The 27,397-nt window shown below is 42.8% G+C and overlaps 1 protein-coding gene across 1 annotated transcript in view; it reads right to left on the reverse strand.

The window, feature by feature from the left end:
* LOC125007528 (mitogen-activated protein kinase kinase kinase 11) overlaps positions 1-27,397 on the reverse strand; it is a 53,244-nt gene that overhangs the window by 10,689 nt on the left and 15,158 nt on the right. The window contains exons 2-9 of the mRNA XM_047584328.1: positions 19,282-19,462; positions 12,820-12,968; positions 11,003-11,178; positions 9,303-9,549; positions 6,333-6,449; positions 3,044-3,212; positions 2,582-2,694; positions 1,733-2,389 (exon numbers count right to left, since the gene is read on the reverse strand). Coding sequence (XP_047440284.1) covers positions 1,733-2,389; positions 2,582-2,694; positions 3,044-3,212; positions 6,333-6,449; positions 9,303-9,549; positions 11,003-11,178; positions 12,820-12,968; positions 19,282-19,462 — 1,809 coding nt within the window. The remainder of the gene's footprint in view (positions 1-1,732; positions 2,390-2,581; positions 2,695-3,043; positions 3,213-6,332; positions 6,450-9,302; positions 9,550-11,002; positions 11,179-12,819; positions 12,969-19,281; positions 19,463-27,397) is intronic.

Consider the following 27,397-nt stretch of genomic DNA (forward strand, 5'->3'; position numbering starts at 1 on the left):
AACGAAAAAAAAAAGACACAACGCACGGCTTAATATTCTAGCGACACGTAAACCTGCGTGATGAAACTGACTCAAACGGAAATGTGAAAGGGGCACTTTGCCAAAAGGAATGAAACAATTACGAGCCCAGAATGTAGATGCAATTAGTCTAAATTACGTTTAACACAGCGCCGCGTAGCTAGTTGACAGAGCTGTGACAGTGGCAAACAGAAAGTGTAAATTAGCGCTGACAAGAACATTAAACTCGGAATAAATCAGCCCCAATGAACATTCGCCGTCTCCGAGTGTGACGTCTCCGCCAAATGGCATTATTTACATCAACAGCAACTCTCCAAGGCAGCGAAGAAACTCAGCCGGCAAAAGGAAGAGCAACCGGGAGTCGCATGGGAGCAGACGGCGAGCGGGGGAAGGAATACTAAGGAATTTATCCCTTTTTTCTGTTTCAAGTCACCGCCGGCGACAGCCTTGTGGCGGCCTGCCTGCGCATCCGAGTCATTACAGTCAATAATCGTAGTAAGAGGTTTAGCCGAAACACTCGCGGTTTAATTGCGCGTCGCTCTTCGCCTCCTGTGCGTCTGATGTAATGAGCGCATGAGGTTTTTGTGAGATTATGTGTCAGCTTGCTTCCTGGGGGCCGAGCCGCGAAGAGCTCTCCATGGAGAATCCGACGCTTTGTGCGTCAATCGTGGAAGATGCGCGGTGTGAAATGTTACCAGAGGTGCACTCTGGTAAAGCCCTCTGAAAGCCCACTCGCTTTTAAAACAACCGATGCCCACGCCTCTACCACTACGCCCGTAAACAGTGCTTCTAAGGAATGTATATTAGTCTTTGGACAAAAGGAACATGCTAAAGACGAAGGCCTTTGTCGCGACACGTGTATTAAAAACGCACATTATGCAAACGCTAATCCCTCTTGAATGTGATCCTTTATCGCGCGTCATATGTGTGCTTTATGTGTGAACATGTGTTCTCAAACTTAAGCCTCTGAGCGTCAGAAAGACGGCGTTAAGAACAGATTATTGGCAATTTTGACTCTGCCACTTTCGGTTTGTCCGGAAAACCCCGCGTCTGAAGACACAAGCAGAAGATTGCACGCTAGGTTTGCTTGGAGAGCATTAGCAGAGAAGCACGGAAGAGGGCCAGCTGTTACCTGAGATATGTAAATAGACGGAGAACAGCTTTGATGTAAATGAAAAAGTCTCGAGAAGCGTTCGAGGCCTCCGTTGTGCCAGACAGATCTCGCAAAATAAAAATAAATAAAATAAAAAGCATTATAATAAATTCTGCAAGAACCGTGAGAGGAGATTGTCATGCTGAGGAGGTACATCATTCAAGCTAAAGGCTGGGTGCGAATCTTTCCCGTGTAGAGCCTCCTGAAAACACGCTCTTGAGGAAATGCAGATGAATCTGGGCGGCTAAATTAAAAACCAAATCATCGGCCCAATCTCGGGAAGAGGCTGTACTTTTAAAAAGAGCACTGCAGTGATTTAGTATTGCGCTTTCATTAAATGGGGAGTCATACATAAATTTTTTTTTAAACTCCTACACTGCCCGCCGTGCAAACCAGAGGGAATCTTTTTCTCTGCTCTTTTGAAACGCCACAGTAGTCCAGGTTCATAACACAGATTTTCTTTGAAAGATGTTTATGTTCTTCTAGCGGGAGGTTAAACCGACTCTGGCTCGTTAAAGTGGTGGGGCGCCCTTTTTAAAGCAAAAGCAGATTGAGACTGACCTAGCTGAGAAGCGTTCAGACCTTGGCTGGACCTCCTCCTCCTCTCGGCCCTGTGCTCCCAGGTCTCGCAGCTCAGCTCCCCGTTGCTGGAGTTGGAGCTGGAGGTCCATTCGGCCTGCGGGGCCCTGTCGTGGTGCGAGGGCGTCCCGGGGCTTTGAGGGCTTTGAGGGCTGTGAGGCGTCTGTGGCGTTTGCGGCGTTTGCGGCGTTTGCGGCGTCCGGTGGCCACTCCGCTCGCGAGGGTTCGGCGGAGGCGGCGTCAAGGGCAGGGGCTTTAGTTCTTGGTACTGCAGGGCTAAATCCCAGAGCGGTTTGGGGAGCGGCTCAGAGGTGGAGAAGGTAATGAGATCATCCACTACTGGGGGGTCTGAAATGAGGGGCCTGGGGAGGGAGATCTCAAGTTCGCAGTGGGTGCAGTCTTCTAGGGAAGAAGGGTTAGTTCGAGGTGGCACCCTTGGGGGAGCATCCAGGCAGCGACCGAGTCCTATGGAGGCTAGGAGGGAGCCACTGCCCAGCAGGGCCCGGTGGGTGCTTTTAACCAGGCCACCGAGAGAACCCCTCTCAGGCCTGGGGGAGCCAGCCGGGGAGGAACCCCCTTCCTCGCTGCCCGAGTCTCCCTGAGGAATGGGAAGCCTTAGGCTGTCCTTCACCGAGGAGCCTGCAGAGAAAGAGAAGAATATATGTGAAAAGACGGGAGGAGAAAGAGACAGAAAAGGAACACTTAGGATATTTATTATTCATTCAGATTTTATTCATAATTCACAGTCGTGCCAATGCGAATCATAACGGCGGCTAATGGACGACACGAGGCCGCCGGTTAGGCCGGTGGTGATGGAGGGTGTCGGGATACCGTTCAGAGCTGGGGGGTGGTTGGGCGTGGAGGGTCGGTACTCCTCAAAGTCGTCCTTGGACTCTCCGTTCTCGTTGCTGTCTGACTCCAGGAGCTTGGCTCTCATTGACAGACTGAAAACAAAAAGAATTCCAGTGAAGCTTGTCAGTCATCCAGGTCACGGTATATCCCCCAAAAAGAAAAAAACTTTAAAAAAAAAAAGAAGAAGGCAACTTGTAGAGCTGTGAAGATGTTTCATCTGAGTAGCTTCTTTAGTTCTAAGGGACTGGAGGGAAGTTGAGGTTTAAATAGGAACATCTGTGGGTGTTACTCATCAGAAACTGCAACAACTCCATTAGTCCATTAACGACTAGACACGGGTCTGATGGGTTATACCCACAGATACAAGTACATTTTTTTTTCTAGATAACAAGATTCCAACTCAAAAACAGTAAAGAATCAAGTAAATATCTGGAAATGTACCTGTTTTCCTGGGGACTGAGGCGCAGGACTTTGGGGCTTTTTGGACTTTTTGGGCTCTGGGGCCTCCAATGTGAGCTCAACCTCAAGTCTCCATTGGCTTGTTTAAGAGAAGGGGCATCCAGGGTCCGGACTGGACTCAGACCAAACGTCCTGCTGTCACTGGGACTGACTGCAAAGGGAAAAGAAAAAAAAAAGACAGGGTGAAATTAATATATCATTAGTATGCATACTGCTTGGCTGTGCTCTAATGAGGTGAGTATTTTAAAAGCCAGCAGGTTTCACCAACAAATCAATGCAGCCCTGCAATCATCTGCAACACACCGACCTTTAACCGACTCCTGCTGCAGCTGGAATTCATGAAACTTCAATTCCAACTCATATTTATGCAAAGTTTATGTTCCAATTAAAACTAAAAGGGATCATGTGAACGCAGCGGTTCACAGGACAGAGACGTGCGAGAGAGAAGGAGCCAGAGTCACCTGGGAGAAGATGAAGGGAAAATGCAGCGTTCTAATAAAAGTTTGCACCTGCCAGGCTCTGGCAACAGCATCTCATCGCAGTCCTCGCCAACTGGCTCGGGCTGCTAACGCATTCACAAAAAAAAAAGAAAAAAAAAGTGTGTGAACGGCGTGTTAAGGTTCAGTCGCGAACGCTGGGCTTCTGTCATCACACCTTACGACGTATAGCATAGGACGGCCTCTGGGAATCATTCTAAGCATAGCGCAGATGAAGAAATTAGCAAACTTTCCTTCTGCGCCGACGTGTTGCATCATTCTCTCCACCCTCTACAGAGACTGGAGGTGATGGTGTCAAGGCTGCAGTTTCATTATACTCTCTTTTTTCTCTATTAACGTCTCCAACATTCACCATCATGTCTTGATGGAATATACGCTAATCGGGCATGACATTATGACCACCTAATATTGTGGAGACGGAGATAGGCCTTCTGAGGGTGTCCTTTGGAGTCTGGTAACACATTAGGTGCGTTTACATGCACGTGAAAAAAAGCAAATTATTGCCTTAATCCGACTTTAACTGGACAATTTAAGTGCATGTAAATGCGTTACTCCGACTAATGCGAAGTTCTCCTTTTCCGATTAAGACACCCAGGTAATGTGATTGGAAATCAATTTTGTCTGGCATGTACACGCCTTAATCGAAATTTAACTAGACAACACAAAAATAAAAACATCCAAGAAAGCCTGGTTACAGAAGAAGAAGGAGGTAAACAGAGCTCGACTCAGGGAGTATCTGGTGCTTCTAGATGATGTCATCTATATGTTCAGTTAAGTTCTGGTCGGACTGATCGATTCGTGGTTAGACAACACAAGTTTAATTTATTTTTCACAATATGTTTGGAAGAGATAGCAAGATAAAGATTTTTATTTATAATTTTTCATTTTTAATTGGATAAAGAGAACTTATAGAATATAAAATAGTTGGAGTAAAGTGTTTACATGCACTTACGTTGTCCAGTTAGAGTCGGACTAAGGCAATAATTAATTTCTTTCATGTAAACGTACTGAATGTTGTTAGTGAGGCTCTTATGGGTTGAGGGGTGGCCAGAATTTGAAGGTCAGGTCAACAAGTCTTTTGAGTTGTTCCTAAACCCTTTTTATGTGTATGCCTGTTGGGGATGGCAACTACCGTCAAGGGGGCTATGGGGTGGGGCTGCCTGGTCTGGTCTAGGTGGGTGCTATATGTCTAAGTAACAAGAATGAGTGCCAGGTCCAAAAGTTTCCCAGGAGAACAGTGACAGAGTATGTGACAGAATTTCAGTGTTAACCATCTTATTTTAACATGCTAAACAGACTGATGCTGGTGCTGATGGGTTTTGGAGGAATCTGGTCATAAATCAAAGTGTCGGTCAAAGAATCCTTTTACTCAAGTCAATGAAGCTGAACTTTAACCTGGAGGGTTTTCAATGACCAAAGTCAATATGGTTTATCTTGCAAGGGCCGTGGATATCAGTGACGAATTTCCAATGATAATCAATGTACAAGTCATTAGATGGTGGGCTATCAGAGGAACTCAGGCGCTCCTACATCTAGGCCATTAGCATCACGGAAAAAGATCACAGTCTAATCATACTCTAATATATATTAAGATGCCTCTACCTCGCTGGATGTAACTGGAATAAGGACACCAAAGAAGCACAGGAACCAAATCTAATCCTGCCCCCACAGAGAGAAAACATAAACGTTGGCGGCATTATCCGTAAGCTGCCAACCTCCTGAGATGCTAAAAATTCTACTTTTACAACGCCAGACTGCAAAAAGTCCCTAGAAATATGCTGCTCTGAAATCGTCTTGCTGTCTTATTTTGTAGCATGCGGCTCAATGGGATGTAGACTAATGCAAATCAATTTGGCTTCTTCTCTGGACAAACACGTTGGAGAGCCCCCAGCGATAAATCACTACTCCCACCGAGAGGGCGAGCATAAATACGCGCTAAACACATTTTAATGACAGGCACACTCGCGGCTTAGTGGCTGCCATTAAGGAGAGTCATTAGGAAGTAAAGAAAATCAGCCCATTATTCAATGAATAAACGAAACTAGCAGATGTTTTTGGATTCACTGGCCACTTCCTTCAGATAAATGTTTCACCCAGACGCGTGCTTTTATGTCAACCCCTAGTGGTAATTGTTTAGTAAAAATCCATTCTATTGCCTGTTGCCGAACCACAAATTTCCTTTTGGGTTTTGCCGAGACGCCCCCATGACCCACTGGCTCGGAGATTTCCCTCCGATGGGAAGGATCTCGGGGCGTTTGGCTAAAAGCCTGACGAGCAGAGGAGCACAGTAAATCTCTGCTGCTGCTGCTTCTCGGAGCACTGAATTCCTCCCTGTTTATTTTTAATTCAGCAAACCGCACTGTAGGCACTACATGCATGTAAAACTGTGGACCTTTCCAGGGGCTGGAAAATATGGCTGAATGGCTCCCCCTACTGCAGCATTGGGGTAACTGCAGGCAGGTGGAGGGGAAGCAGAAGAAGGCTACAGTGGAAAAAAAAAAAAAAAAGAAGTGCTGAGCTGCTCAGAGGAAGTCAGATAATATTTGGACTGGAACAGACTATTGAAAAGGGAAAAGGGAAAAGGGTGTGTGTGAGAGGCAGCCACAGAGAGCGAGCTGGGGCCCACAGGGAAACAGGGGAAGACAAAAAGACGAGTGGGTGGTTGAGAGCACATGAAAGGAGGGAATTTGGAAGAGATGCACTGGTTGCACATTGGTTTTCATACAGTACGTGCACCTGTAAGCATGAGTATAGAAAAGGGACTGCACACTCACGTTGGATCGCACGGAATCGCGGGCCGAAGGAAGGCGAGGAGCCCGAACCCAAGTCGGGAGAGTTCCGCCTCTTCTCCAGACCGGGGGACGCCTGCACCGTGATTTTATGGATGAAATCTGCAAAGATGTGAAGACATTCATACGGTTCAAGACAGTCATTGAAAGGGTTGCAACACATTTTTTTTAGCTTCCTTATTTCTCTAAAATACCCCGGTTTCACATTTGTGGAAGTTTTTTTTTTCTTTTCTTTTCATCTGTGACACAGAGTAACAACAGGAGATACTTGGTCACAAAACATTACAGGCACACTAGTTTTGTGACCAAAAAACCTTCGTGACTGTTATAATTTTCGGTTTATGTTAAAACAGCAACAGAAAGGTGGTGATTTAACTGGATGATCATTATGGAGGATGTAGTTTGTGGTGTTGTTGAAGTGGATTTAATTAAACACTAAAAAAAAAAAAAAAAAAAAAACTTCTGTTATTTAGCCGAGCACACAGACTAAAAAGTGTTGGCACAGCAGAATATAATTCAATACAATAAACAATGAAAACCATAAACCTCAATAGTGTGGAATTTTTATATCAGAATGCATTAGTTTTCACTACTGCTACAGAGGAAAACAGTGCAAATTCATTATAGATATACAACTATATAGATGCCTTAACAGCTTGTAAAAAACGTGACTTTTGTGAGGGGCGGGGCTTAACTGGAGGCAAAACATCTCGAACACTATAGCCTGTAAACGCTGGTTAGCATATTTCATTGGACTGTTTTGGCAAGAATGGACGAGGAAAAGTCATATTTTAGAGAATATACTAATACACTCACTCCCTGAGACTGTTATTTTAAAAAGTTGACTGACTGATGGGACTATATTCACCACCCCTACACTCTCACTCACTAGATGGACAATTTGACCAAAGGACAGAGATGGGACGAAGTCTATTACAAGGAGCAAGTGGAACCACTGTGGAGGGTAAAGTGCAACTTTAGCTTGGAGACTCCTGAAACACATAACTAACGTTGCGTTAGCTAGCCTAGTGGTTAGCATCAGCGTGTATCAAGAATCCTCCAGGAATCCTCTACAGGAATGATTGTCTCGCTCCAGTCATTTCTTTTAATCGTGTTCAATCAAAGTTGCCTATGACAGGCAGTGACTGGTATGTGATAAAACTTCAAGCTAGTCTTTTTGATTTTTTTGGTTTTGGCACCAAACTTGTTGCCTCAAATTACCCTCTGTTTTGCTTCCAGCTAACGTCGGGACGTCACGGTGACGTAGGCCATGAAGGGGTCTGTATATACCTGTTGTGGAAAGGTGAAGCTTAGTATGGTTCACTAGGGACATTTTTAATATTTTTCCCCTTTATTTAATAATGTTTATTCTGGTCTTACTTTGATTTTTACTTGTTTAAGTCTACTACTGCAATAATAAGTTACTATCAAGCATTTTCATTGCACTGTTCCAGTATCAAATCATCAATTTTAGGAAAAAAATTACCTGACATCTGGAAAAGATGCAAAAATTATGGTTGTAAAATATGACATAACATTGTGTTTAACCTCTTGAGACCGGAATTGTGACATTAGCAACACTGTATCTTTTTACTACCGATATAATTTGCAGATTAGCTAAAATTAGCTTGCTGGCTTTGGTACTGGTGATCTAAACCAGCTAGCTTCGCGGCAAGCTAATGGAGGAGCTAATGGAGGAGCTAATGGAAGAAATAATGGAGGAGCTAATGGAGGAGCTAATGGTTTTGTTGTAGGCTGACTGAGCTGAGTCGGGCTACACAGAGTTGAGAAGTGGAAACTTGAGGCTAAAGATAAAAAAAACGCAACACGCTCGCTTCTCTGTATATTTAGCCACAAGACAAACCATGACACAGCCACATTTGTTATTTGCGCATTTAATGTTTGTGTACGTGACAAACAGGAACATCTAAGTTTGCTTTATTCCCTTCTAGAGAATAAAATACAAGTTACACTGAGGTATGAAGTGGAGAAGCAACGCAAAGATGAAGAAAAAAAGGATGACAGAAATAATAATAATGGTGGAAAGAGGAAGGGGAGGGGAAAAAAGAAGGGTTTCAGGAACACAGGGTTAGAAGAAGAATAAAAACACCGAATTGGGAGCAAAAGAGAGAAAATGGGTGAGGAAGGCATGCCTAAAATGAGAGGGAGGGAGGGGGGGGAGGGAGGGAAAGTGAGAGGCCAGCCAGCAGTGTATCCATGGACAGGAAGTGTCGAGGCGTGGTTGGCTCACTCTCCCCTCTCATCAACCCCCCACCACATCACCGCCCTGCTGCTGCTGGGAAAGGCCTAACCACAACACACACACAAACACACGCACACACACACACACACACACACACACACACACACACACACACACACACACACACACACACTAACACACAGTGCATTTACGCATGCTTGCTCGGCCCAAAATACACTCACACACACTGAAACACTGCATGTGAACTGCTGCAGGACATGTGACTTTGTGACAGTGGAAAGAAGCAGTGGACAGGTGAGGACGAAGAACCAGGACAGGACGTGGTCAGCGAACGCATCTTGTCAGTCATGTCAGAGATCCACCGTGCACGTCAAAAGGCTGCATCATGTTTGCAGAACACATTTTAAGATTTAGACACATTTAGAAGAGTTTTAAGTTGTTTTGAACATTTTTTTTTAAACTTATTGCGTGACAACACTATCAAATATCAGCCTTTTCATGAGCACCTCCCTCCCTGATAGGAACATTCAGCAAAGCCGAGCTATAAAAATACAACACCACAAAACTCCCTCGCATCCACTGCTCTCTTGTATTTTCTTTTTTTTTTTTTCATATTGTTGTTGTTGCTTCTTGAGACTGAGCCAGTAATGGCCCTTGAAATGGGATTTCTCGTCAGGACCGCCGGCTCGACTCACTGCTCGTTTCTGACAGAATTAAAGTTTGAGACTCACCTTGGGGCAGGCTGATCTTCTCGCCGTTCTTGCTCTTGAGCTTGTGCTTCTTGAACGTGCCCTTCCTCTTCTTGACGTTGGGCTTCTCCTGGTTCTGGTTCAGGTGGAGGATGAGGAGGCTGAGCTCGCGCTCGAACACGTCCTGCTCCCACTGGGCCAGCTGCTGCTCGCGCTGACGCAGGAACTCCTCGTGGGACTTCTGCTCCAGGGCCGCTCGCTTCAGCTCCTCCTCGCGGCATCGCAGCTCCTGGTGGGGGAGGACAGTGGTCGAGGGTGGGTATAGAGCTTCTTCTCCAGACATATTAAACACTTCCAGTCGAGTATGGTGGAAATAACACATAGATAATCAAGGACGCACGCTACCTTAGCTAGCTAACGTCATTTCTACGCATCGTCCTTTTCCTCTCCAATGCACCAATCACAGTTCAGGCTAAGGCAGTTTTTAAAATCCTACACGATCATTCAAAGGGAGCATTGAATGCATCATCATCTAATGCCATCTTTTCCAGAGATGTAGCCTCAAGAGCTAGCATGTTCGCTAAACAGCACCATCCTTCGAGGCCAAGTTGCAGACAAAATCATCCAGATTTTGAAACCTAAATATCAAACGTGTTACATATCATCAAGCAGTATCTGTAAACACCTCACATTTCCAGACACTCTTGGGTGAACCTCTGTACAGCCCAAAATAAGTCTGCTATAGCTTGGTTTAAGCCGGGACCGTGGTCATTTCTTTGGATTTACTTTCAACCTTCAAATGTGTCTGGAGGAGTGGCGGACAAAGCCTTTCATGTTCATGGCTGGTCTGTCTCTATCTTTGCATTAGAGCTTTTATCTGGTCGTATTTCAAACGTCACATTGTTGCCAGAGTCAAAGGAATCTACCTGGTCCTTCACAATTAAACCTGTAGGCGGCTGAAGCTTGAGATATGTCACAGTGACGCTGTTCCTTTAATCAGTCGCATTTCAAGTTTTGACCACTTTCAGGTCAGCAACTAGGGGTTGATAAATTGATAAAAGCTGTATAATTATTTCAAATTTTAAGGATAAAACTGGTTAAATCTTTTGGCGCCTACTATACAAATTAATAGATTGAACTTGAGGGGCGTGGCTTAGCTGGAGGCAAAACATTGTATTTTTTGTCTTTTGTGGAAAATTTAAAATGATAAATAAATAACTATCTCTTCCATACATTCTGTGAAAATAAGTAAAACCCGTGTTGTCTAACGAAGGGCTGACCTCACAGCTCCAGCTGAACAAAGCTAAACATATCGTTGACGTCATCTAGAAGTGCCAGATACTCCTCCAGCTGACCAGGAAACCTACACCAGCATTCATCTCGCTATATGAGATACTTGTCTACAATACAATGTCCAGTTTTATTGTGTATGATGTTTCTATAGCAGTGGAGTCATATCGCATTAAGTGGTGTTTTGAATGAGGCTGGAGGTCACTGAAGGTCCTAGGTGGAAAATACACCGCCCACTACTGGTCTGGAGGATGTACAACAGCTACACCTTTCTGCATTAATCATGTGGTTTGTACCGCATCTATTATTATACTTTTATTACCAAAGTCTTAAAACAAAATTAGTTTGATCTGCTCAAAGCTAACATTAGCATCAAAAAGCACATTGTTTTTGCCTTAACATCTGTGTGATTTAATAGCACCCATGTTGCAACAGGCTTACTAGACCCTCACCTTCTCTTTGGCCCGGAGTTCATCAAACATGTCCTGGATCTCCAGTTTCCAGTCCTCCTGCAGGGAGTGGAAGGAGTCCTGCGGCATCTCTTCCTTCACCTGCTGCTCCAGGGCCGTCAGCTGGTCCAGAATGGAGCAGAAGTTGGGTCTACGGTGGGGGTCCTGGTCCCAGCACTCTGTCCCACAAACAACAGATGTAGATAGTTCAGAGCAGGGCTGGTCACGATATCAGATTTTCACTTTCACAATAACAACGATATTATCACGATATCAACAAAAATGTCAAGAAAACAGGAGCAGATGTAAAACACACACTGTGTTCAAGTGGCATTGGATCATTTACACGACATATTAACATATGTACACAGGATATTTATTAATACCACGATTATCGTCTACTTCAGAGTCATTACAAGTACAACGCTAATAGAAATAAAGCTAATGAGGAGTGTATGGTTGTCAAGAAACATCCGTGTCAGTGGGCATACAACATGCATTTCATAATAATGCTCTTATTGTGAAATATCTGCAGGAAGGTGTCTTGGGAACCTCATTAACGTGCATGTTTGGGTTAGCACTTGAAATTAAGCTAAGCTAATTTTTGATCTTCCCTCTAAAAAGGTCGAGAACCACTGTATAAAACTATCCTTTTTTGCTGTCTAGTCCTGGGTCTCAGTGTTGTGTTCTGTCCACTTATTGTATTTTATATATATATATAATTGTCTTTTTTTCTTCTTTCTTGCTACTATTATTTAATGTTATTAAATACACCAGGGATCATTCCTGTGTACATTGCACTTTTGGCCAATAAAGAGATTCTGATTATCTGACTAAAAGAGTGAACAAATCAGGGATATCACTGAAAAACTGCAGTCTTCTACGTAAATTTCGGCCCAGATCAGACCGTCTGGCGGCCGCTTTTGGCCCGCGGGCCTTATGTTTGACACCTGTGCTCTAAAACGAGGGACAAACATCCGATTGATTCACTCGCTTCCAGCACAGTTTCACTTCTTTTAACTTTTCTTGAATCGAGGGCTCTGAAAGGAAGAAGTCAGTCAGTCATGAGCCATGATCTTCACACGCACACCCACACCCACACCCACACACACACACACACACACACACACACACACACATTGATCCACGCTGCACTCATTATGCGCTATAGTGAATGGGTATCCTGCGACGTCTGTAATTATTATTTACACACGTTTCAGGCACTTGTACGAACACAATCTAGAATCAAGCTGATCACTTATTCAAAGTGTTACGCTTAATTGTCACGCTGCGGGGGAGTTTTTGCATAATTTGCTGTTAAACTCTGGGCATTACAAGCAGATCAAAAACCAATCCCGTAATTAATTAATCCTCTGAGGTGGCTACTGCTGCACTGGTTTTTAAATACAACCTCAAAAAGAAAAGAAAAAAAACAAAACAAGCCAAGCCGACATCAAGGGAAGGGGTTTAAGTGGAAAGAGTGTGAACTGTCTGCTTTTAACATCAAGGAGCGTTACATGGCGTGGCGTTTCTTTTCAACTTGAGACTGAACAGGAAAACAACATAAATGGGTGCAAATATATTGCACAAGGAGGCTGCAGCACTAAAATGCTTCCTCACTTCCTCTCCGTAGCCGCGTTATTAGCAACACGCAGGAATTTGTTTTCTCAATTTCATTGCGATTTTGGGGAAATGGAAATAGCTCGTTCTCCGGGCTCGAATTTGATCTCACGCAAAAGACAAAACAAAACAAACAAACAAACAAACAAAAAACACCGAACTGAAAAGTGACCACTTTTACATTTCCCAATGTCCCCCACCTGACATGAGCTGTGCAAAGGGTTCGGGGCAGGTGGAAGGGATGGGCAGGGTGAGCTTGTTGACGGCGACTCCGTAGGCGACGGCGAGTCCATCGATCCCTCTGTAGGGGGCCTCTCCCGTTAGCAGCTCCCAGAGCAGGACGCCGTAGCTGAACGCAGGGGAAGACACACAGACAAGAAAGCATGAGCCGGTATAGAGGCCGGGTTAAAATTAGACACAGGATGTATCCCGGAACGTGCTTCATGACATATTTACACATGCCACAGCTATCAGGAACTGGCAGAGTTAGCATGGAAGGCTAACTGTAGATGCAAATAGTTCCATAGGTCCTATATTTATCATCATTTAAATTAATATTACCTCATTTAAACCAAATATTTATCAGCATTCATATGTATTTACACACATAATCTCATTTCCATCAGCTTTTTCATTGATATATACATACAAAAAATCATGGTCATACAAGAAGCAGAACAACTGAACCAATAACAGCTCCTCAAACAACTCGGGTTCACTGGATTCTATCGAATATTTCTCTGCACATTTCATCTTCCTGGCTGTAAAAGTAGGACATGCGATAGACACAGCTTCTTTTTTCCCACTCTTCCCTTAAGGCACAGGTCCTCAACAGGGGGTCTGCGATCGCATAATCTTTGGTTGATTAGACATTTTTTATATATACATATATATGTATATTAAAAAGTACTAATTTTAATTACTTTAAATAGACATTAACATGAAAATGAACATATTTTAGCAAAGGGATAAATGGAGGTTGCACAGTCACTGTTGCACATGTTTGAAAAAAAAAAAAATATTTGAACCTGCGTATTATTTGAATAACTTAATAATGAATGCAAAAAGATGCTAATAATGTATATTTATGAACAGCACTAGGCTGAGTTTAATAATGAACACATGCCTTAAGGAGTGCCGCAGTACTATAAAATGATGGGTTCAAAGGTAAATCAATGTTCAGTACCAAACATAACTCGTTCTGAATTCCCTCCAAATAACTTCTTGTTTGCAGACATATTTGCAGGCAATAATAACACTAATCATTTTAAGTGGTGTCCACCAAATCAAATCAAAAACAGGAAAACAGACACTCAATCCACCTTAATTTATAAAGCACTTTAAAAATCCTTTAAGTGCTGTACAGAAAAAATAAATGACAAAAAAAGTCTCATTTTGTAAATGAATTAAAACTTACATTTACTTGTTGATTGATTGATTCAGTGCTTTTAAATATATTTATGAAGTCTTTTCTTTCTTTCTTTCTTTCTTTCTTTCTTTCTTTCTCTATTTTTGATCCCTAGGAGCTCCATAGTTGAATTAACTTTTTTTTTCTTTTTTTCCTCCTTTTAGCTCTTGTTTTGGTCTCCACCATAGACTGTATATAAATATGGACAACGCATCCCCACTTCCTTGCATTGGCCAAATTGAAGCTATTTTCCAGGGGCAAGCTTTCATTTAATTAATACCATGCTCTGCTCTACCTCCACCTGTTACAAAGAAATGTTGGATTATACACTGTACTTTTTATGTTTTTTGTATATTTTTTTTTTTAACAACTCTCACAGGAACACTTTACGGAGTGGTTTGCATGGAAACTGGTAGTCGCCATTATATCACATCCTCTTTTGTCAGATAACTAGCAAAAACAACAAGAATCAGCATTATATCAACTACTGAAAATGACAGAAACCATCCTGGAAAATAAATAAATAAATAGTCATTTAGTTTAGTGTTTCAGTTTGTCCCAAGTCCGAGCTTTTGACCTATACTGCAGCCTCCAGACACCAGGGGGAGCTCTATTTGCTTCAGCTTCACTTTTGAGGAGCTGTTCCACTGTCCATCTTTATACTAGTCTATGGTCTCCACCAATGCCTTTTCGCAGCATTTGGTAGAACACAAGTATTGTGCAGTGATATTATCAGAGCTTCTTTGGTGAAAACTACTTCCTGTTGTGGTCGAACAATTAGGCTGACCAAACCAAAACTTAAATTACCATATAAGCTTCCAGTCTAATTAAAAACAAAAAATGATGGCACCGGTGCGAGGATAATAGCTCCTTCAGTTGTGACCTTATATACGAGATGACATCTTTACACACTGGGCCGGCTGTTGCGTTCACATGTAGATGAACCATATGAATTTCTAGTCAACTTTAATTGCACTTCCTGCTCTGTACGGCCGACTATACTTCACGCTTTCACGAACACACGTACCGCCGCCTGACAGCACAGCAAAGGAATATTTTTGCTTCATGAAACTTGAAAAGTCGATGTGAACTCATGCATGCAAAATTTGAGCAAATACACAAACACATACCCACACGGGACACATGGGACTTTTGAGCCCACACAATGGGAGCAGCCCTGCGTCCTAAGAAGATGAAGCGTGGCGCAGGACTTGGATCTCCCACACTGTCAATTAGCCCTCGCCCGGACCTGACTGAGCGCAGTGTGGAGGCTCCCTAAGTGGAGAGCGCAGGCCGCAGCCTTTTTTTATTTAGTTCTTTAATTACAACTTCCACACACTGTGACTGCGCAGAAAGCGCCGCTCGCTGGCTCGCCCCGAGGCGGCCGCCGTCTCAGCGTGGCGGCTTTGGAGACGAGCGGCCCGTGGACACATGAGAAAGAATACTAGAACAAAGATTACCCTTCATTTTCAGAGAAGGCCTGCCTGCCTGCCTGCCTGCCTCATTTTGTTGTTTTCCAGATTGTGTGGTGATTACTGTGAAAAACGTGCATGCGTGGGTTTGTTGCCGATAGACGGTTGGAGACCGAGATAGTGAGATGGCGCTAGTGGGAAGGCTCAGGCGGTAAAATCTCATAACTACCAGAAATGTCCTCGTGCCGCATCTAAATTCTTTTGATGATTTCAAGGACGCCTTCAAAAAGTTCTGCATAACAACACACTCAATTGGTTTCATACAGCCTCTGTGTGCATTCAAGAGCGGATGAAATGGTCCAAAACTTAGGGATTAAAATTAGCGTATGAGCGGCAACTTCTATAACCCCACTGCAGCCAAGTCTTAAGCTACGTGCAATGTATGTATTTATTATATTTACCAGCAACACACACTTGTCTGTCTTAACCTATAAGTAAACAACTACTACCAAACTTAGCAAACTCTTGTTAGCTAGAATGATGCTAACAGTGTTAGCATTGGTAGTTAGCAGGTTGTCTGTCTTTATGTGCTGATACTTGGCATTAACCAGCTATTGTTAGCAGCTAATGTTAGCTACAACTTCAGATTGATGCCGATTTATAAAAAAAACTCAAACTCAAAGTAGTCAGTTAGCCAGCTAAGTATGACATCAAATATTACATATTCTCCAATGAGGATTTCTTATCTTTACCAGTAACACACTCTTGTCTGTCTTAATCTATAAGCAAACAACTACTACGACACTTAGCAAACTATTGTTAGCTACAACGAAGCTAATGCTATGTTGACAAACTAGCAGCTAACTTAGCAGTGCTAGCTCTTTATCTGAGCATACCTGGGATTAATCAGCTGATGCTAGTTGCAACTTAAAGTTGTTGCTGACCCGTAAAAATAACTCAAACTCCAATTAGCCACTTAGCAAGCTAAGTGGGTAGTTATTGATGCTGTAGCTAATAGGTGATATGTTGCTAAATGACAACAAACATTACATATTCTCCAATGACACTTTTATTTTATCTTAAAATTTATTTCTTATTTTTACCAGTAACACACTCTTGTCTGTCTTAATCTATAAGTAAACAGCCGCATCCACAGTTAGCAAACTGTTGTTTGCAAGGACAATGCTAATGCTACGTCAACAAACTAGCAGCTAATTTAGCTTTTCTAGTTCTTTATCTGAAGATACTTGGGATTAACCAGCACCTTAGTTGCGACTTCAAGTTGCTGCTGATTTATAAAAAATAACTCAAATAATAACTTGTCAACATGTCAAAGCCGGTATTTCATGAAAATAGTTGATATTCTCTATTCAAACAAAGGTCACAATCTAAAAACCTTTCACTTTTCAACAATATATGGCCTAAACATTAAGTTAAAAGGTTCTCCACCACGATCATACTTGACTTGGCTTCGATTATAAAAAAAACAAAATAATTAATAAATTACAGTGTGTTGTAGTGAGATGGCGATAGTGGGAAGGCTCAGGCGGTAAAATCTCATAACTACCAGGAATGTCTTCGTGCCGCATCTAAATTCCTTTGATGACTTCAAGGACGCCTTCAAAACGTTCTCCATAACAACATGCTCGATTGGTTTCACACAGCCTCTGTGTGCATTCAAGGGCGGATAAAATGGTCCAAATCTTCAGGATTGAAATGAAACTGTAGCCTATGGGCGTACCTTCTATAACCTCACTGCACCCAAGTTGTGAATGTCTTATGTGGCGTTAATAATAAATAATTAAAATTCTTTTCATCCTATTGCCATCTTCATTCGAAATGCAAATTAGTAATACGAGCCCCTCTCATCTAATCATACAGCCGTTTAAGCCATTATCATAACACTACAAACTGTAATCAAGGGACTCTTCTCTTTCTGTGTAGATGTGGCCAAACAGATATATGAGAGCGCGCACACACACACACACACACACACACACACACACACACACAGAGCTATTCCCAGATAAAGGGCTGTGGTTAGGTCTGGTGTGTGGCCTCCTTCTCTGTCTATACTGGAGACAATGGGACAGTGTGCAGCACATATGTCCCACAACAAAGCACAGAGCAGCCCTTTGAAGGGACGCCATCACATGGTCGCCGCGGCCTTGCTGCAATCCATCACTCCGGCCCTCAATCTCTTCATCGCCCAACTCTCCCACCATCACCTCTCTGCACTTTCACCCTTTTCCCCTTGTTTCTATCACCGACTTGTTCCACGGAGAGGAGCGCTGTGTAATCATCGCTCCCTTCAACACGGTCAGCCCTGAACGTCCGACTGGAAAATGACCTTTAATCCCTGGATGGTATCGATCCGGAAACAGAAACGCTGGCTACTACACTTTCAAAAATCATTTATGTTCTTTTCTTTTTTGTACACCAACAACTTTGAACATCTAACTTGATGGTTAAGCTTAAACTGAGACTTTTGAGACCTTAGAAAATCTGTGCTCACTGCCTGAGTAGTGTAAATTTCAAAAAAGCATCAACGTAAATGAAATAAAATGCTACAAACTACGTCTGTGATGATCCTCCAGGTCGTCCAGATTGCGGTATATCCAAGAAGCTAAGCTCAGACAAGGGGAACTTAACTCATCTGAGCCTGGTTACAGGTCTGTATCTCATCATTAACAGACCCTAGTCATGTGAGTTTCATGCAAAATCGATTTAGGAACATCTAAAAAAAAAAATTAAAAAAACATTAAGAACAGTAAGAGGTGTTGACCTGGCCTGCAAACTCACTAGATCCCAAACTAGAATCACAGAGGCCGCTCCCCGCAACCCATAGGACCTGAAACCAGACACCACGTCCATTCTCTTCCACATTTTATTACCTAGCATTTCACAGCACTAGTATTAGTCACTTAACGACTTCAGACACCAGTGTTTTCAAACTCATTTTGCTCCATTCAATCCCTGCTGACGATCGTTTTATTTAATTCTATTCTATATTTACATCAACTGATTCTAACACATTCCAAGGAAGTCTTGGAATAATCTGACTCATATTCCTTCTCTATTCCTTTTTAGTTTACAACATTCGCTAATTGTTTTCCTATGGTAGTAGCCTTTATGCTAAGCTAGGCTAACAGTCTGCAGGTTCTAGCTTTATGTCTATTATGCAGATATGAGATTTAACAGTCTTTCGTCTAACTGTCTGCAAGAAGGCAACAATTCAAATATATTTAAATATACATCGATCAGGCATAACATTATGACCACCTTCCTAATACTCTGTAGGTCTTCATGACAGTTGTGACTCATCAGAGAATGGACATGGGCCTTCTGATGGTGTCCTGTGGTGTCTGGCTTTTGGTCCTATGGGTTGAGGGGAGGGGTCTCTATGGTGGATCATCCCACACATACTTGATCACTTTGGGATCTAGTGAATGTGGAGGCCAGGTCAACACCTCATGCTGGTCTTCGTGTTTTTTTTAGCTGTTCCTCAACTGTTTTTGTGTATGTGTGTCATTGCTATGGGGCGGGGGTGCCTGGTCTGATCTGGTCTAGCTGGGTGGTACAGGTGTAAGTAACATCCACATGAATGAATGCCAGTTCCCCAGCAGAATATTTTATTGTCACAAGATGGTCAACGTCATTCTCTTCTCCCGTGGTTGTCATAATGGTGGTCATAATGTTATGGCTGATCGGTGTATACCGTGTATTCAAAGCTATTCCATGAAGGTGACTGAATCTGTGTCACTTGTTCTTACACGTGTGCACAAAGTACAAACCGTGGAATTAGTTCAGATGAATTACATTGTGAACACATAAGCACTGACCTCCAGACATCGCTGCCCTTGGAGAAGGTGGAGGACTTGATGACCTCCGGGGCCATCCAGGCGTAGGTGCCCGCCGTGCTCATCTTCGTGGTCTTGTGCCACTCCCTGGCCAGGCCGAAATCCGTGATCTTCAACGTCAGACCCTCCATGCATTCATTCTCTATGGGCTGGGCCAGAAGGACTTGAGACAGGAAGAAAGGGAGAGAAAGACAGAAATACATTTTAGGCTTGTAAACAGTTAAAGCTATTAAAAGACTAAATTTGCAATTTTGTTTTTTGCTTGTTCCAAAAAAAAAAAAAGGAAAACACAAGTGGTAGACTGAGTTGAGACTCTCGTACACACATTCATGTGTTCTCAGTTTCTTTCTCACTTCCTCTTCCTCTTGTTTTTTAGATCACTACAATCTAAACTGACAGCGACAAACTAATTTCCACACTCCACTTCGATTCACTGATGTACATATAAAAATCTCGGCCTCTTTAAATTGTGAGTGGTGGGGGACAGGAACTGAGTCTACATGTTTTTGCTTTATGTAGCATGTCTCCACCGGCACGTCAAGCCAAGGTCAAGTTACTTTGAGGTCTGGTTTAACCCCAAATGAACCATACTGTGTCGTCAGCGAACTGGCTTAACGTGTTGGTCACATGGGGAAATATAGAGGAAATGGAATTTACAAAATGGATAGTCAGAACTTCTGCTGTTGTGTTATTAAACCGTAATCCAACATCACAAGGAATCTTAACTCATCTTAAGCCATGTGTGGTAATGTGAAGAACCAGTGTTAGCAGTGCTAGCCAGCACCTTCTCTGTCTTTATCTGCAGATACTGGCTAATACCAGCTAATATTAGCAGCTAATGTTACGTGCAACACAAGGTTGATGCTGATTTATAAAAATAACGCAAAACCCAATTAGCCACTTAGCCAGCTGAGTAGGTAGCTACTTTTTCTCTAGCTAATAGGCGACATGTTGCTAAATGACAACAAATATTACATATTCTCCAATTATGCTTTTATTTCATCTTAAGCTAAGTGCAATTATTTATTTCTTATTTTTACCAGTAACACACCCTTGTCTGTCTTAACCTATAAGTAAACTCAACTATTACCACACTACGCAAATTCTTGCTAGCTAGAGCGATGTTATGGCTATGTTAACAATCTAGCAGCTAATTTAGCATTGCGAGCTCCTTATCTGAGGATAGGATTAACCAGCTGATGTTAGGTGCGACTTCAAGTTGATGCTGATTTATAAAAACAACTAGAAGCCCAATTAGCCAGTTAGCCAGCTAAATAGGTAGCTACTGGTGCTATAGCTAATAGGTGATATGTTTGTAAATGACTCAGTTAAGTACATATTGTACATATTTACTGACTCAAAGTTCCACTTTTATGCTAGAAGATTTTTTTTTGAGTACAACTCAAGTAATATCTGAGTTCCTGAGTTTCATGCACATGCACCATCATCTACATTATTCATATATTTAAAACTATATATGCAAAAGACTTATTCTGAATAAAATCAGCTACTAACAGCACATTTATTGAGCTAATATTGGGATTCCATACAGGAAGTACAGATTTTCATGGTGAGATTTGGATGTTTTTCTGCATTTCTTATAACTGGATCAGTTTTAAATCCAGCAGGGATGATCGGTAAAACGAGAATTAGTTACAGCTGATTAGATGAAGCACTGCGGGTATTTAGATGTGCGGACTCAACCACTCAACATGTAATGGAGGTAAGAAACATCTTGTATCCTGCAGCCCTGTTAAAAGGAAACCCACCCACACCGCTCCCGCATCCCGAGCTCTAATCACAACCTGGTCCATATCCCAAATGTACATTCAACGTTGTGCTAGGGGCTTGCTGAAACACAACACAGCCACCAATCTGTCAGTGTAATGGCTATAAACTGACCGACAACCTAATGCCCCATTATTTCTTCAAAGGCCACTGATACTCATCTTTCCTGTATCTTATCTCGGGCCAGCAGACCACCATCATGTAGCCACTGAGCGACATATGTTCACAGTTAGCAGAGGCCACCGTGGTGGGTTAGATCAATGGCTTCTTCTTTTTTTTCTTTTTTTAGCTCTAGTGGCACTGCTTTTTTTTTATGAGACTAACGCACATTTCGCCACAAGTTTTACTTCATCTGCAAACGGTTTTTAATCAGATGATGATCATAATGTGACAGACTTATCTTGACTTGTGTTTTCGGTGGTTACATTTCTTTTCCCGTTTGCATTATCTCACTTTTTTTTTATTTTCTAAGCTTCCTACCTAAGCCCTTGTTTAGTTTAAATTCATGCATATCTTGGCACGTTTAGGTAATTTCTTTCTTTTATTTATTTATTATTTTTTAAATGCATGTGCCTGCAAATTGTTTTTTTTTTTAAATCTCGGAATGAAAGGATTATTCGGTGAACTATCTGTTCTCCCTGCATGAAAATTCAAGTATCTTTTGGTTTCATGCAGAGAGGAAGGTGCTCTGGCGGGACAAAGCGTTTCCTGGAGCGTATTTGATGTGTATGTATGTCTCCCCCCCACCACCACCACCACCCCTCTTCTCGTAGTCATAACTTTAGCTAACGCCGGGACGCCCGACTCATTCAAAGACCGGCAGAACATGTGCACGCCAAGATAAAGAAGATTTTCCTTCTTAAGATCGGAACCTTTCAACCAAAAAAAACTATGTTTAAGATACTACGCTGTATTTACGATTCAAACGACGCATTGCCCGAAATGTTGAAAACGGAGTCGATTGAGTGGCACCATTAGAGAAGGTGGAGCACACAGGCACCCCCCCACCCAAAAAATAAAAAAAAAGAATAATCTACAAGTGAACACATTGTGAAAACCATCCAGTGTTGCGCAATCTTGTGGCGAGCGAGTTTCTGTGAAAATACAATATAAGGCTGAGGATGTCGGTTGCTGCGGTGTGACTCTGTATCACATGTCTCAGTATGAACGGCAGCCGTGCCCCCCCCACCACCACCCCTCCCTTCCTTCTCTTTCGCTCTTTCCCTCTTTGCTTGGCAGGCTGGGCATCGCTCAGGGCAAGGCTGGCTGTCAAAGGGAGGAGAGGCAGCGAAGAATTCGACTTATTATAGGGAAGTAAGCCTCCTGCTATTTGCAGTCACTTTCCGACTTTCTGAGCTCCGCCGACTCTCTCCCTCTTTATTTTATTTTCACTGAAAAATCTACCGCCTCTCTTTTTTTTTTTTTTTTTAACCGCACAAATATGAATTCAGCTATTTTTTTTTTTTTCATTTTGGTACACATATAAACGGTTCCCTCTCTTGCCTCTCTTTGTCTTTGTCTCTCTTGTTCAGACATCCTGTGCTGAGCCTCGCAGCCCAGAGGCAGCAGCGGGTTTGACGTCACAAAGGAATGCATCACAAGAGGTTGTGTTGTCTGCCGAGTGAGTGTGTGTGTGTGTGTGTGAGAACGTCGGAGGGCGATGGGAGAGACTCGCTTCTTTCATGATGTACTCGCATGACAGATTCTGCGCCCAAATTCTGCTAAACCCGTCCAGCAACGTCTGCGATCGTGAGGACAGGTGCACCACTTCCCGTTCTGAACAGCCTCCACTTTAATTCTTTCTAAAGAAAATAGTGATGTCCGATACCACCGATACCGAGTAAAATTCAGGCTGGTTTTGGCGATACCGATCCGACATCGGCATTTTGTGTAAATACACCCTAATGTGTCTGGCAAACCTAAAAATGTAGTGTATTTCAAATCATAGCATAGTGTATTGAGGTAGTAGCCTCATTTACTACATAGCCAAGCTAGTACAACAACAGAAAAAGCCAAACTGAGGACACAATCATACAACATGAAAAACACAAAAAAGCTAGGCGGCCTCTTAACCTCCTGAGACTCCACGTCCTCATATGAGGACGTTACATTTTAGGTGTGTAGCAGCTTTTTCTGCTTCACTTAAACTTTTATCCTCATAACTAGATAGTAGGTGGTGTAAAAACATGCCAGTGGGGATTTCAGTCATAAACTTTTACAGTTGAAACTTGTTTTTTTTATGTTTATTAACATTTTCTAATTTAATATGACGCACAAACGTAACAAATTCTATCAATAGTATCGAGGTACAACTTTACTAATTAGCAAATACTCGTTTGAGGACGTTGGGAATTCATTATTTGCAATTCTGTCTTATATTGTATCTTATATTTTGTTACATATTGGTGAACTTCGCATAATATGCAGTGACATAATCCCTCTGTCCACATTTGAGGACTTTTTTCTTTTCCCTCATTTCCAGTTCAAAGATGATGCTTGGTTTTTATACTTCTTAGGTCCTACTCACCCCAAATACTTTTAAAAATGCACAGCAGACTTAAGCTCAGGTCTCAGGAGGTTAAAGAGAAGCAGTTCGTCCATCACACCCCCAACACACACACACACACACACAAAAAAGGAGAAGATACAAACAATAAAATGGCAAAAGTAGCCAATGGCCAAAACAAAAACAACCTCTACAGTGTGTGCTCATTTAACCTTTCCGCAGAAAATCAATTTCTGTCCATTCTTATGTCTGAGTCATTGTTTCTGTCAGTTCAACAGGACTTCAGGGAGGGAGGGGGTTGAGTGGGAGTGGTGTTGGAGTGAAGGGCGGGGGGTGGGCTGATCCCTTGCTCCACTTCTTTTGTCCTCCTGCCGGTCAGCGTCTGGTAAAAACAAGCCCCGGTCACTCACCCCTATTTCCAGCAGGATGCGAGCTCGCCGCGCTTTCAGGAAGTGACGCTGTTATCTGCGAATTAGCCTCTGGTCGCACACTCAAAACTTTTTATTATTTTTTTTATTTTATTTAAATAGACCATTAGGGTGATTGAACAAGCACGGAGCTATATATAGCAAACCCGAGGTTAAGAGGGTTCATGTGGCTCCAGATACCGGCAAGAGATACTGGCTGCGGCGAGGCGAAGGGGTGAGGGGGGGGAGGTGTGTGAGTGTGTGTGTGTGTGTGTGTGGGGGGGGAGGTATCATGGTCGAGGTGACACAGAGAACTACAGACAGAGGTGCCGAATGCCGATGGTAATCATATCGTGGAGTAAAGCTCAGTTAAAAAGTGGCTCAGGGCCTAGAAACAGAGTTACCTTCACTTGCATTTAACGCCCGTACTTAAGACAATAGGGAAATATGACAAATCTCTGCGCAGATAAACACTTGAGGGCACGCAGCTGAAAGATGCACATGGTTACACACCACTCACCAACTTTACACATAAACACAAAAGCAGCGGTTAAATCCCACGAGCGTATGAGCGTGCTATGACAGCTGGACCAGAAACTCCTGGCACCTGGCACACGGTAGATTACGAGACAGATTATGAAATGCGGTGAGGATTTTACCCAGTTCAAAAGGTAGTTTTTGGTGTTGCTGATGCCAGAAAATGAGTCATTTATCTAAATGAAGGTTAAAATGTGCCAACACGTGAAACAGGCTGATGACAGATACAAAATCCAATTTCCAGAAACGTAAACTAACCATTTGGATTTCATCAGGGTAATATGAAGAATTTTGCTGTTTTGACTCCAACCCTACAGTTAGATTCAAATCTCTAGCTCAGCACATTTTTAATACTTTCATAACCGGGTCATTTACGCAACAAAATACATGCAAGTCAAAAGGAAACTGCACAATTATATGTTGTAAAACAATTAAAAGGTCCATCTGGAGTTCACCAGCTGCCACTTTAAAGAAGGTTTGTGACTTAAGTCCAACCTGAGCTGCAACCACAACATCAACCAGTCATTACTTGCTTGTGTCAAATGTGTTTTAAACTTGTTTTCTATTATTTGGTTCATTGTCTGCTTCTATGTTACATTCATGGTAGTAATGTGTATTTTTATGACTGCATTCTGGTGACCGTCAAGGCACTGGTGCTGCAAATTAGCTTGTGTTTTCACACATTTCCACATCTTACTAGAAGAGTACGCTCAAAATTCAACTTTCTGAATGAAGCCCTTTTCCCCGTTTACATGCAACGGAGAAAATCAAATAACTGACTGGAACATGTACTCCTCCTACACACTAGGTGGCGATATGTGTCTTCCGGTCGACCCATTACGTCATATAATAAACAAGAGTCGTTCATGTGACGGACTAGCATTTCACACAACAACCAGACGGATAATAGTTCAGCCTTTTTAATCTCGTACGTAATGTGCACGCTAATTATGGTGCAGATAGATGGCGCTATCTCTCAGGTGGTTCTTCTTCCGACTCGTGAACAACCGCCAACATTATATTGACTACCTAAAATGACAGAAAGCATCCTTTTAATAAACCGGTTATTTCACGTGTATTTTAGGGTGTTATTTTGTCCTGCCCACTAACATGGAGGAGGTGGAGCTTATGGCCTGTACTGCAGCCTCCAGCCACTAGGGGGCACCTTTCCAGTTGACCTATTACATCATATAATAAACAACTGAAGTCGTTCATGCGTCATACCGGCTTTTCAAACAACAACAAGATGGATAATAGTATTTTATTTCGTCCTAAGTCCCGCCCACTAACATGGAGGAGGTGGAGCTTATACCACAAGAGGTTGTGTTGGGCTCTACTTGGTTTGGCTTCACTTTTGAGAAGCAATTCCACCGTCCCTCTCTATACTTTATCTATGGAGTGAACTGACAAACTACACATAAAAACCAGATAAATGGTTATTTATCAAAAAAAATTAAGAAATGCATGTGTTTATGGACCCACCACACACACACATGCACACAGGCTGCTGCATAAAACGGACTTGCTTCTTAACGTGCACAATAACCACAGGTAACCCGTGCATATAAACTTGTCTGCACTTACAGACACACGCACAGAAATCAATTTAGCAGTCTCAGCACACACAACACGCCACATTCTTCTTCCACTTCCTGAGCCGAGGCAGAGTGCATCCACAGTTCAGAGCCGCGCGCGGCCTTCCTCCTCTCGGCGCCGCCATCGCACTGACGTGACGACAACTTGCGGCATTAGTCAGCTGCTTACGGGACGGCATGTGGCAACGCGGTGTGTCCAAATCAGCCGCTGACCCACATAACATGAAGTCTGCTGCTGCTGACATCTTCAAAGCTGGAGGGGAGGGGAAGCTGTGCGCTTAGGTTTGGACAGGGTAGCTCCAGGCTACTGTGGGAGGAACCATGGGAAAAAAAAAACATACAAAAACACCCCTGTCCTTGATGACCTGTGTGCCGTGTGGGTAGCTACAGCGGCAAACAGCCTCAAGTCTTTCGCATATGATGAGTGTGTCAGTACTTCAAAGAATGACTTGCATTGTAGCTAATATATGGAGGATTAGGGAGTTCTCTTTGTCTGCATTTTCTGTTATCTCTGAGGTGCCTTAACTAAAGTGGTGCGCGGTCGGGAAATCCACATCCCCTTCAAAGGATAACGGCGAGCAATCTGGACTAGATCGGTCTTGCCCAGACAGAGCGTCTTCCTGATTGAGAGGCGAAACCAACAATGTCGCCACAAAAACACCGTGACAGGTCTCCACGGCAACGGGACTCTGTTTGTCATTGTTTGTTGTTCAGAAACAAGAGTGTGTCAGTTGCAGACATGACTCCTGCCAGCGGCGGCCTAGATATGAGTTTGGTGCCGGGACTGACTCAGCCCCTGTAGCTGTTAACTTAGTGAGAATCCCAGAGTCAGGTTTTTTGTTTTTTTGTTTTTTTTTTTTTTTTGCACGGGACATTCCAGCACTGATTTACTACCCTGACTGATAAAGTAACGGCATGCATCCTGGGCAAATATGAGCTATTTACGTTCCCCACATTCTTTGAGTCATTTTGGTCTGTTTTAATTTCATGCCCACTGAGTAAGATGCAGCGTAGTGTGCAAAATCAGATCAAAAAAACCCCAACTTTAAACTTTTTACTTTAGGCTAAAAATAATAATAAAAAAACTTGCTGTGGCATCATTACATATCCATAATCAGTTGGTTTCTGTAATGCATTGAAGCTATTAAACCAACCATTTGTGGAAGCCTGTTTTTCTGCAGAACAATAAATTAAAGCTACAGCTGTTAGCATGTGCGGCTAGTTAGCTTAAATCTTTGTAGTTCGAGCACATCTTTAACTAATGT

Source organism: Mugil cephalus, chromosome 1, assembly GCF_022458985.1.
Source record: "Mugil cephalus isolate CIBA_MC_2020 chromosome 1, CIBA_Mcephalus_1.1, whole genome shotgun sequence".
Lineage (NCBI taxonomy): Eukaryota > Metazoa > Chordata > Actinopteri > Mugiliformes > Mugilidae > Mugil > Mugil cephalus.